The sequence below is a fragment of the Neovison vison genome, chromosome 3 (genome assembly GCF_020171115.1).
Source record: "Neovison vison isolate M4711 chromosome 3, ASM_NN_V1, whole genome shotgun sequence".
Classification (NCBI taxonomy): Eukaryota; Metazoa; Chordata; class Mammalia; order Carnivora; family Mustelidae; genus Neogale; species Neogale vison.
The window spans coordinates 181,587,424-181,600,389 of NC_058093.1; the positions used below are offsets into that span (position 1 = coordinate 181,587,424).

Consider the following 12,966-nt stretch of genomic DNA (forward strand, 5'->3'; position numbering starts at 1 on the left):
GACGCTTAACCAACTGAGCCACCCAGGCATTGCAGATTTTTACTTTTAAAAACTGATTTTCTTAATACCAGGAACCTTTATTCTTAGGATAAATTAAAAGGCAAAAAGTTAATCTTACCTCATCTCCAGTATTTCTTCTAGAAATTTTCTAGGCATGAACATGCAAATGCATACCTTTTGTTGTAGTTTGTATTTTTTTGTTTTGTGATTTTGTTGTTGTTGTTGTTGTTTTAAGTAAACTCAACCCCCAGCATGGGGCTTGAACTCACAGCTTGAGCCACCGATTGAGCCAGCCAGGCGAGGCGCCCTGTGCTGTTTGTGTTTTAAAATATAAATAAGATCACACTATAATGCAGTTGATTCTTTTCATTTAAGGATTTTTAGCCACCATATTATATGTAGAACTAGAGTGGAAAGCTTTTGAAATACAGAGCTGTTTGCCAAAGTATAAACATTCTTGCAGTTTTTAGGGTTCATTATTTTATCCATTACATAATTAATTTTCCATGTTTATGTTATGTTTACCCTGATTGCCATTATGGATGATACCGTTATTTTATGTATGGGAATATTACTTTGAAATGGCTAATAAAATTTTATATGAATTAATTCCATGCAGGTTGTATGAAATAACAAGTACATTTCGCTTTTAAGAAGTTGAACAGCTAATTTTCTTAATAAATAATTTGACTGTAAAGATCATAGTAAAATTCATGGGGCACCTGGGTGGCTCAGTTGGTTAAGGATCTGACTTTAGCTGAGGTCATGATCTTGAGGTCCTAGGATCAAGCCCTGTGTCAGGCTCCACACTCAGCAGGGAGCCTGCTTCTTCCTCTGCCCCTCCCACTGTTCATGTTCTCTCAAATAAATAAATAACATCTTTTTAAAAAAATTATAAGAAAATTCTTTATTGTTCATTTCATATGTGCCAGGAAGTCATCTAAACAGTTGACAAACGGTAATGAATAAGATAGACAGCTATCCTTGCTCTTATGGAGTAGTACAGAGAGGAAACTGTTACTGATGCAGTATACTTTAAAATCCAAAATGTAAATTTTAAACTTTTTTCTTATTGAGAAAAGAATGATAGTACTTTAGTGCTCTAATAATGTCTGTTTGCAAGAAAATCATATATGCTGGAAATTTATTTTCCATAGAGTTTTTTTCTCTTAGAATAGTTGTTTCTTTTAAATTGTTGTAAATTTTCAGAATTAATTATTAACATTATACATATGTCTGGAATCCTTAACTGATTAAAAAACCTATTTTGTGGGGTTTTTTTGTTTTGTTTTGTTTTTTTTAAAGATTTTATTTATTTATTTGAGAGAGAGACAGTGAGAAAGAGCATGGGCGAGGAGAAGGTCAGAGGGAGAAGCAGACTCCCCATGGAGCTGGGAGCCCGATGCGGGACTCGATGCCGGGACTCCAGGATCATGACCTGAGCCGAAGGCAGTCGTCCAACCAACTGAGCCACCCAGGCGTCCCTATTTTGTGTTTTATTTTATTTTTTTTTCCCAGTAGTTCTGAAATTGGGACAAGAGGGAAAACTTTGGGCATCATCTTATTTAATATTTTGTTTTTGGTATGAACACTGGAACAGAAAATCAAAGGAAGAGAATCAAACCAAAGAAATTTTTTTTCTCTTTTATCAGCCCCCTTTTTAAAGGCCTTCCCAGACTGTCCTTATTTCTTAACACATCTTAAGCTTCATTTTTATGCTAAAATCATCCATGACCTCAATTTGCATTTAATATCAGAATGGAATTCTAATACTTTGAGTTAGAAGTGTGAACTCTATCCTTTAGTGTCATTTCATCTAGGTGTTGGAATAATAGAATAACATGCTATGAAAAATACATTGTTGTTGTTTTTTTCCTAGTTTATCAAGTTATTCATTGAACAAACATTTTTAGGGCACATACTTGATACTTTATCACTTCAAGCCAATTTTATGAATTGACAGAAGAAAATGTTTTTTCTAAATTTACTCATGCAATATTTGATGACTATTTGGATAAATTATTAATATATCATCTAAACCACATTTTGGAGTATGAGAGTGAGAAGATACTCCCCCATTCCAGGAAATTGCACATTACAAAACTTTCAATGAACATGCAAAATATTTAGCCTAAGAACTTTCATTAGTTTCCTTTTTTCTTACAGATTCCACACCAAATCATCCATCACAAACAACACCAGCCCAGAAGAAAACTCCCAGTTCCTCATCTCGACAAAAAGATAAAGTTAATAAAAGAAATGAACGTGGTGAAACTCCTTTACACATGGCAGCTATTCGAGGAGATGTGAAACAAGTCAAAGAATTAATAAGTTTAGGGGCAAATGTGAACGTGAAAGATTTTGCAGGTAAGATTAGTAATTAAGGACTAATGCTTAGGAACTAACTACTATGATAACATAACTATCAGTTAGACAGAGTCTTGTTATAATCTGTATTCCGATATTCTTGCTGAAACAAGTTTTCTAAAAGTGTACTTCATTGCAAAATTCTTTTGGACTATGTACTTAAAACCCTGATCCTCTGCTGCAATTCCAAGTCAAGAACTATTCAGATTTTTAAATATTAAACTTCTATTTTAGTTGACATACTGCCATAAAATTCTTTACCCAGTTTAGGTTCTATTCTAGATGAATTAGAGTTATATGATGTTTTCAAAGTGTTAATTCATTCCTAAGTCTTAAAAGAACATTTATTCACTTGAGCATGAGGACTTGAAGAGAGCATAGTGGTGTTTCATTTTAATTACTCAAATACCATACCAGTACATTCTTACTGTGAAGAATTCAAACAGTAAAAGCATTCAGGGAGCAATATAGAGATTCCCTTTAGTTTCACATACTACAGTACAGTTTTCTTTTTTTGCCACAGAACTATTGTTAACAATTCGGAGCTTATCCTTTCTGTGCATTTTTATTATGTATACATAAAATGAACACTTATTTGTATATAGACTTTTTTAAAAAAATCAAATCATTCCATCTATATTATCAGTCTGTAGTTCTACAACCTGCCTTTTTTACTTAATCTCTTACAGATATTTCTCTCAGTACATATAGGTAGTTCTGTTTTATTCATTTCAACAGCTGCATACTATTCTATAATATAGATTCCATGGACAATACTTTAGTGAACCCTCCTGTAGAAATAAGTGTATAGGGGCACCTGGTGGCTTAGATGGTTAAGTACTTGCCTTTGGCTAAGGTTATGATCTCCAGGTCCAGGGATCAAGCCCCATGTCATTGGGCTCCCGGCTCAGTGGGGAGGCTGCTTGCTTCTCCCTTTGCTTCTCCCCCCTCCCCCATTCATGTTTTCTGTCTCTCTTTCAAATGAATAAATAAAATATTTTTAAAAAGAAAGAGGGTGGGAGGTCAGGGTACCAGGTGGTAGCTATTATAGAGGGCACGGATTGCATGGAGCACTGGGTGTGGTGAAAAAATAATGAATACTGTTATGCTGAAAATAAATAAATTAGTTTAAAAAAAAAGAAAGAAAGAAGTGTATAGTTATAGGAGGATTTCAGAATGGAAACTGTTAAGGGGATGCATATTTAAAATTTTTGTAAATACAGTAAGGTGGTACCCCCCCAAAATCTTTTTTTTATCAATTTACACTATCATCAAGAGTATACAAAAGAACCCTTTTCATCACATCTTCACTAAAACTGGTTATTATCAATTTATTAACAATCTGACAAATACAAATACAAAAGAGTATTTGTATTTTCTTTATCTATAGTGACTGTGAATTTTTTTCTAGTGCATACTATTAGTTTATGTGTGTGTTGTGACTTGACAGGTGCAGTCTTCTGCCCATTTGTCTTAATGACAGTATTATTAATATGTAAGAGCCCTTTGTTTAGTGTAGGTTTTAATTCTCTATCAAATATGTAAAGGTTTTCACTGTCCGTGGCTATGTTTGAATTTTTACTTCAATGTTGTTTATTGTACTGAAGTTTTAATTTTTTATGTAATATCAGTTAAGTCCATCTCTGTTCCTTTATTATAAAATTATACCCCCTATTTCCTCATTTCCGAACTTTGTTTTTGTTTTGCTTTTACATAGAGCCCTATTAGAATACATCTGGAATTTATTTCTGTATTTGATGTGAGTGGACAGAAGTGCAATGAACAAGCTCTACTTTAAAGAATGAAACTTAAAATGCATAGCATCCATTCAAGAAGAAAACTTGGTATTATATATCAGAAACCAAAAAGTACTTTGATCTAACAATTCCACTTCTAGAGACTTACCTTAAATATTTAGTCATGGCTATGCATGAATATTTAGTTGTAAGGATATTTGTTGCAGTGTTGTTTTTAATATTTTAAAAATTAGAAATAATCTGGAGTACCTAGTTGGCTCAGTTAGTTAAGCATCTGCTTATGGGTCAGGTTATAATCCCACGGTCCTGGAATCAGTCCCCATATCAGGCTCCCTGCTTTGTGGGGAACCTGCTTCTCCCACCCCACTAACGCCCTGCCATTCCCCCCTGCTTGTGCATGCTCTGTCTCTCAAATACATAAATAAAAGCTTTTAAAAAAATACTAGAAATAATCTAAATGCCCAGTAATAGGATCTTGCTTAAATAAATTATGGTATATCAGTCAGTGTTATACTGTGTTGTAGAAAAGTATAATGACATGGGAGATTATTTTCACTGCAGTGAAAGTGTTAAACAACTTTCCCATTTTTATTTTGAAATTACAAATCTATGGGCACCTGGGTGGCTTCATTAGTTGACTGTCCAGCTTCTGATCTCTGCTCATGTCTTGATCCTCAGGATCATGACTTCAAGCCCTGTGTTGAGCTCCACACCAGGCATGAGCCTACCTTTCAAAAATTAATTAATTTATTATTTTTTTAATATATTTATATATAAATGTATTTATTTTATATATATTTACTTATATATTTATCTTTATTTATTATATATAAATATATATTTATATATAAATATATATGAGGGAGAGAATTTTATATATAATATTTTCATTTTATTTTATATATACTTTTTTCATTTTATTTTATATTTCATTTATTATGCATATTTATTATATATACATATATTTACATATAAATATATATGAGGGAGAGAAGTCAGTTTTATTTTATATATATTTATTTTATATATATATATAAATATATATATGAGGGCGAGAAGTTAGGAGTTAGACTAGAGTCTTGAAATTATTGTAGCTGGGTGGTGGAATTATGGGTGATGCTTCTTTACTGCTTTGTATTTTTTGTTTTCTAGTTTTTTTTTCATGAACGTGTAACTTCTTTTAAATCATCACAGTTACTGCAATGGTAAATTTATTTTAGTTAAAGTAGGTATTAAGTCTGGAAAAGATGAGAACCCTTAAACATAGGGGCTTTTGTTTGTTGAAATCCCCTAACAAGCTTATTAATATTTTTATTTCCTTCTTTTTCCATAGTTCAGATGAATTGTTATAAATTACAGCAAGTTTGTGGTGGGATAAACTTAAATGTTTGCTATTTTGGTAAAATAATTCAGCCCCAGTGGAAATACTAACATAAATGAACTTTCTGTAGAATAGGCGGTGTTCCAGTAGCTTGTTCATCATTCGTTTTTCCTTCTGTACTGTGTACATTGGAATCAATATATCTCACATAGCTATGTGTATAAAACACATATTTTGAATTAGTACAGATTAACCATATGTTAAATTAATATTCTCACTTTAGGCTGGACACCATTGCATGAAGCTTGCAACGTTGGATATTATGATGTTGCTAAGATACTTATAGCAGCTGGAGCAGATGTTAACACCCAAGGATTAGATGATGACACTCCACTCCATGATTCTGCTAGCAGTGGGCATAGAGATGTAAGTATGATAGAAAAATCAATACACATTTGCAAAATAGTAATTCAACCCAGAGTCACTTAGTTCACTTTTTAGTCATACTGTTTCATTTCCTATTTCACTGAATGCCTGGTCAGCTCATCTATGTTTTATTTTCCCTTTTTTCTGCCTTCTAATTGCTAATTCCTATCATAGTCAGATATAGCATTATCTTTTCATAAAATCTGTATAACTTGACAATTAATTAAACAGGTTGGCAAAATTTTTATTGCAGGGCTATAAGTAGGAAATTTTCTACTGTCAGATAACTAGATATAAAAAGCAGAATTGGGTGCCTTGGTGGCTCAGTGGGTTAAACCACTGCCTTCAGCTCAGGTCATGATCTCAGGGTCCTGGGATCGAGCCCAACATCGGGCTCTCTGCTCAGCAGGGAGCCTGCTTCCTCCTCTCTCTCTGCCTGCCTCTCCGTCTACTTGTGATCTCTCTCTGTCAAATAAATAAAATCTTTAAAAAAAAAAACAAAAACAGAATTTACTTAAAATAAAAACTTCACTGAGTCCCCCTGCCTGTATATATTTTTTAGGCTTATTAATATTTAATGGTCTTTTGCTATACAACCTTCATTCCTGAATTTTAGTAGACATTATTTATTTAATATATTCAGTTGACTTATGTGTATAGTGATAAAACATAGACATGATTATATATTTAAGCATATATATGTATATGTATATTATATATGTAAGCATATATCTGATTATATATGCTTACAAATTAATGGCATCTTTGAACACCATGTTTAATTTGTTTTGATGTAGTTTTATTAATCATGGTAGGTTTTAAATCCATTTGCATTTTCAGTCTTTGACATCTTGTTATCAAAGCTAAATCCATCTTTGTTGTAATGAAACTCATCTTTTAAGTGTGTTTAATACTTAATTGCATTGCAGTAATCTGCTTGCAGTGAGAACAAATCAACCTGGAGCACTATTAGCAGTGGTTCTAAAGCAGGATTTCGCGTTTCAGATAAGTAGGTTTTCTCTTTACGTAACTTTTACTTTTGTCAAAGAATATTTGGACATAGTTTAGAAAGTTGAAGAGTACTATTCAGCTTATAAAGATAACCATAGGTCCCTCCTGTTCTTTCCCATTTCCCAGTATCTTTCACCAAAAGCCACTGTGGTAGGTGTTTCTTCTAGTGGTTAACTCTATTTCTAACAAGAAGCTGTCTTGTTTTCTAATTTTTAGTTATTATTTATTGATCTCCTGTAAAGGATTTTATTGTTGACCAGAGATTCAATAGACTCTATACTGTCTAGTCTACACTGTACTATCTATAATTGTGTTTTATTTTTTGGATTTTTTATTACCTGGGTTAACACATTGCCTTGTTCTTTTTTTTTTTTTTTTGGTTATTTAGTTTTCCATGCATCTATTTTTGTTCTTCTTTACTCTCTCTGACGTAACTCTAAAATGCTTCTAAATAAGGTAAAGCACATTGATCAACTTAACTGTTGTTTATTTTTTTCCTGGATCATATGGTCATTTATTTTTTAGTTTTTGAGGAACCCCCACACCATATCTCATAGTGTCTGCACCAATTTACATTCCCACCAACAGTGCAGCAGGTTTTCCTTTCTCCACATCCTCACCAGCATGTTATTTCTTGTCTTTTTGATACTAGTCATTCTGACAGGTGTGAGAGGACACCTCATTATAGTTTTGGTAACTTAACTGTTTTTGAGAACTACCTGTAGGATTTCTCTTATCACTGTATATAAGATATCTTGTATCCTGATCTAATTGGAACTAGTTGCTTTCTAGATCTGTAGCATAGATGCTATCCTGAAATACTGCTTTACCGTTAATCCCATCTGGGATGCTCAGTCTCCATGAAATTTCCAGTTCTAGGTGTCTATCTTAACTCTCTGAAGATACTAATTAAATGGTTTGCTCTACTTCCTGCATAGTCACAGATTTCCCCCAAACCCTTCACATTATTGCTCTGATTTGGTGTATTTCTCACATTAAAGATCTGGGTGCACCTGGGTGGCTCAATGGGTTAAAGCCTCTGCCTTCGGCTCAGGTCATGATCCCAGAGTCCTGGGATTGAGTCCCGCATCGAGCTCCCTGCTTGGCAGGGAGCCTGCTTCCTCCTCTCTCTCTGCCTACTTGTGTCTGTCAAATAAATAAATAAAATCTTTAAAAAAAAAAAATCTTCTGTTAACTTCTCTTCACTCATATTTGAATGAAGCTCTAAAATGCCTGCTTGACAAGACATGTAATATATAGAGCTTATTGGCGGGTGGGCTTCTCTGTAGTCTGTCCGGTGGACAAGTTGGCTGTTTTGTCAGAAGTCTCCTAAATGTCTGTATTTGTAGGTCCTTCTCTTGAGACAGGTAGTTCCTCCAGAAAGCGTATTCTACCTTCCTGTCTGGATGACATAAGAATGTTCTCTAGCATTTCAGAAGCCAAACATAGGAGGGGTTTTTGTTCAGCTGTAGTGAGGGGAGACTGTAAACTTACTCTGTCTTAGAGAAACTTTTATTCAGTCTTCCTGACTTACAGTAAAATACCATTAAACTGTTCTCCACCGTGCTATCTAAACCCAGAAACTTACTCTTATTTTGAGAAAAATCTCTTCTTCAGGGTTGGAGAAGGTGCTTTTTCCTGGTTGTGAGAAGAGAAGAGAAGCAGTCATTACAATTAGTACTTCCCTGGGACCTCTTAAAGGCCTGAAAGTTTGAACAGTTACATAACTGCCATATGCCAGGACTGTCAGTACTCCATCTCATGGCAGCCAGCGTGCAATTCAGTTCAGAAATCCTGTTTTAGAGTTTTTAGAGTCTGCACCTAGGACCACTCTCACATAGGTTGGGTGTCCTGGGAACCTGAAACAGAATTTGCAGGTGATTACAGAGGATGAGAGAAAAGAGGGATGTGATCTCAGGAACAACACCTGGAAGGATGTGACAGGAACAGCATAGAACAAAGGGAGAAGCTGAGCTGCAATGCAGGTGTGCCTAAGCTTTAGCCAGTTTCACGGGAAGTCCTTGATACTAGGATGCGCTTCTGAGATGCTCTGATTTGAGGTAAGGGTTAGGTCTATGTGCCCACACATGGGGGGATGCAAGCTGCTGATGGCAAGGAGACACATCCCTTTAGTGCTGCCACTCCCTTTGGCCATGGCAGTTCCTGGTGAAGAACTTAGCAGTTGTTAGTGAACAGTACTCCGAGTATCTGCAGGTAGGAGTATTTCAGTCTAGAAGAGGGTATCTGAGCAGTGCACAACATCCACTATAAACTTCAGATGGAAGCTTCTGCCTGGTACTGTTAACATTGCCTGGCCCTGTTGATCCATATGCAGCTGTCCCTCCACTCTAACCCAACAGTACAGGCACAACCCAGAGAAACACACACCATTTCCTACCAGTAGTGAGCATGCAGATCTGTTTCCCAGACTGCCCTCCTTCCTTGCTTATCAGAGCAAATCCAATCAACCATTCCTTCTCAGGTTTCTCTAGGCAAGAGTCAAACACTGTTCTAATGTAAACCCAAACTCCTAACATTCAGGTAAAACTTTATTTTCATGGCGACCTAATCCCAAGTGAACTGCATCCAGTATAAGGTCAAGAAATTCCCTTTAAAAAAATGTCCTCAGGGGCGCCTGGGTGGCTCAGTGGGTTAAGCCGCTGCCTTCAGCTCAGGTCATGATCTCAGGGTCCTGGGATTGAGTCCCACATCAGGCTCTCTGCTCAGCAGGGAGCCTGCTTCCTCCTCTCTCTCTCTCTGTCAAATAAATAAATAAAATCTTTAAAAAAAATGTCCTCATACAATGTTTTCCTATTGACTAGAGCAGGGATAGTGATAAAAGAAGAGGAGAGGATTTGGTATCTTTTTAGCAAGTCTGGCATTATATGCAGCGTTTCTTTTTTTAGCTGGATGAATACTTGGTCTTCACTACCATCATTAATATCTTACTGTATTCTGAATTCCATGGAGTCAGCAAATTACTCTGCTTGAAGCTGTGCCATAAATAACATTTTCTTTAAGGAATATTTGAACAGTCTACATGTAAGTGGCACCGTTTCATTACAAATGAAGATATAATCGCTTATTGATCTGAAAAACATTTGGAACTGCTGAAATTTTTCATATTAAGGAAGACTTGGTAATGGAGTGTTCACATAAATTATTTAGCTGAGGTTCCTGTAACTTTGCATTTTCAGGTGGTTGCATTTGTTTGTCTTATTTGACTCAATAGGCTTCAGTGAATATTTCCTGAAGTCAAATAATAGGAAAAACCAACTGGGTAACAAAAATGAAAATTAGATTTTATAGTAAGAAAAATCCTCAGTATTCATGTGATAAAATGACTGGGCTAAATATGAGTAACTTGCCCTCTGTGATTATTTTGTGTTATTTGTGGACTCTACATTACATTAACTTCTCATGGCGATATTTGTGTTTTTACTATGGTACAAGAAGTGTTGTAAGTGTTTTATATGTACCGATTCTTTTAATCTTCACAATAAGCAAATAAGCTTCTGGTGTGTCTTGTTAATAAGACTGTGTGGCCTGGGGCACCTGGGTGGCTCAGTGGGTTGAGTGGCTGCCTTCGGCTCGGGTCATGATCTCAGGATCTTAGGATCGAGTCCCGCATCGGGCTCTCTGCTCAGCAGGGAGCCTGCTTCTCTCTCTCTCTCTCTCTCTCTCTCTCTCTCTCTCCCTGCCTCTCCATCTACTTATGATCTCTCTCTGTCAAATAAATAAATAAAATCTTTAAAAAAAGAAAAGAAAAAGACTGTGTGGCCTATTACATTTCAATACCCTCAGCATCTCAGTGAGCGTGGAGGAGCATTGACATAAGTCCCTCTCTTCCAAGACACTTCAAGGTTTATCAAATTAATATGACTCCAAATTAAGGGAACAAAAGGACAAATCTCAGTGTCTTTTTTTTTTTTTTTTTTTAAGATTATTTATTTATGTGTGAGAGAAAGCATGAGTGGGAAGGAAGAGAGAATCTCAGGAAGACTCGGCACTGAGCGCATAGTCCAGTGCGGGGCTGGATCTCAGGACCATGGGATCACTACCTGAGCCAAAAGCAAGAGTCAGAAGCTTAACCAACTGTGCCACTCATGTGCCCCTTAATCTCAGTGTCTTTTTAAGACAAAGAATGAGATGATGATTCAGTAATCTGGGAGAGTTATTATTTAATATAGTCTCCACTTTCTAGTGAGAAAGATAGAACACATGCTGCTTTGTAATGTCCTAGTTTGGAATTTGATATCATCTTGTACTTTCTGCTGGAAAATCAGTTTTTTCCTCTCTCTTTAGCAGCAAACATCCCTGTCTTACTTTCTTTTTTAACAGGCAGTAAAAATTTCAGTGTCAAGAGGCCTGTCTGAATAGCCAAATTTTACTCTGGTTGAGAAAAAAATGGAATTCTTTGAAGTGAAAGTAGAAATTAATTCATTTGTGGCCTGGCCAGTTTACCAGCTATGTGATTTTGAACAAGTTACTTTCCTCCTCTGAATCTCCATTTCCTCGTTTTATAATTATGTAATAAATAATAACTATCTAAAGTGGATATTTTGAAGGAAAAAAGACACTGTGCTTGTAAACAACTCCTTGAAATCTAAAATGGTATAGAAACATCAGAGGTAAAAGATTGTTGTATTATACTACTGTTTTTCAAATATACCCAAATATTTTAGATACTAAAATTTTGGAAACTGAAAATGCTGTTTTTCTTTTTTACTTTTTTCCTCTAAGATACTTTTCATGATTCTCAAAGTTCTAATTTTGAAGAAAAATGCAGCCTATAAATGTTATTTTTCCTAAACTGGTTTTTGCTTAACCGTTGGACGAGTCTCTTCTCCCTTGGCAATTTGTATATGCCTATATGATAGCACTTACTACAACTTTTTTTTTTTTTTTAAACTGTTAGACTTGTATGTGTCCTGCACTGTGCTGTAAGTACCATGCATACAGGCTTTTTGTATTGATTTGTGTTAGTGACCTCTGGAACTTTTTATCACTTAAGACTTAATAAACACATAATAATAAGTCTCTTTGGGTGCATGTGTAGGTGGATGGATGGATGAATACCTAAGGATCAAAGATAAACAGGATACCAAGGACTTAATTTTTAAGGCCTGACAATATATAGGGTACATTCCCTTTCCCACTGCATTTATCAGAAAATGACTTATTCTCTGACTTTGTTTTTTTTGGTTTTTGTTTTTTGTTTTTTTTTTAAAGAGAGAGCGAGAACACTCATGTGTGAGCAGGGGGAGGGGCAAAGAGGGAGAGAATCTCAGGCAGACTCCATCCTGAGCATGGAGCCTGATGCAGGGCTTGATCTCAAGACCCTTCGGTTGTGACCTGAGCCAAAACCAAGAGTAGGACATTTAACCATCAGAGCCACCCAGGCACACCAGCTGTGATATTTTAAATATTGTACTTTTTGCTCTTTTTATTGAGCAAAAAGAGCTCAATTATTGATACTGATAGTTTATCAAAGATGAATTTTTTCTATTTAATCAGCAGTTCCTAATTTCTAAATATAATGTTAAAGAGTTATGCCTTGTTGGACATGTTCCTATGAATACAAGTTTCTAAATGTGCACAGAGCTGCAAATATTTTCAGAGGCTGACCTTTGAGCTCCTATACTTACAGAAACTCAGACACTATTTCCAGTCTTTTTTCAGAGGGAGACTGGCATACTGTTTTCAAGAGACCTTTGCTTTTCCTCCTACCAACAACATGCCTAGGATAGTAGGAGTCACAATTCAGAGCTATTGAGAGCTGTTTTCTCCTTGTTCTTTTAGTTATGCCTAAGGAGGAGGAGGGAAATGAGAGCCAACAAACTGTAATGTATATGTATCTGTACCATTATGAATTTCTAAGAATTGGATTTCTTTCACTCAGTAATACTTTTGACAGCTTCATCCATCCATAAAACATTTCTAAGGTGGGAGAGGCAGAAAGATAGCTGTTTTGTGTCCTTTTCTAAATTATTTAGAGTAAGAGGACTAACATAGCTTACTAATCTTTAGTGTACCATTCACAAGTGTATATAGTACTTAATGATATATATTTTCGTAATCCTT

The 12,966-nt window shown here is 35.4% G+C and overlaps 1 protein-coding gene across 4 annotated transcripts in view; it reads left to right on the forward strand.

Moving 5' to 3' along the window:
• The window catches only part of ANKRD12 (ankyrin repeat domain 12), a 124,302-nt gene that overhangs the window by 59,365 nt on the left and 51,971 nt on the right, over positions 1–12,966 (forward strand). For all 4 annotated transcript variants that reach the window (XM_044243396.1, XM_044243400.1, XM_044243399.1 and 1 more), the window contains 2 exons: positions 2,167–2,367; positions 5,729–5,871. In XM_044243396.1, the coding sequence (XP_044099331.1) occupies positions 2,167–2,367; positions 5,729–5,871 (344 nt within the window). The remainder of the gene's footprint in view (positions 1–2,166; positions 2,368–5,728; positions 5,872–12,966) is intronic.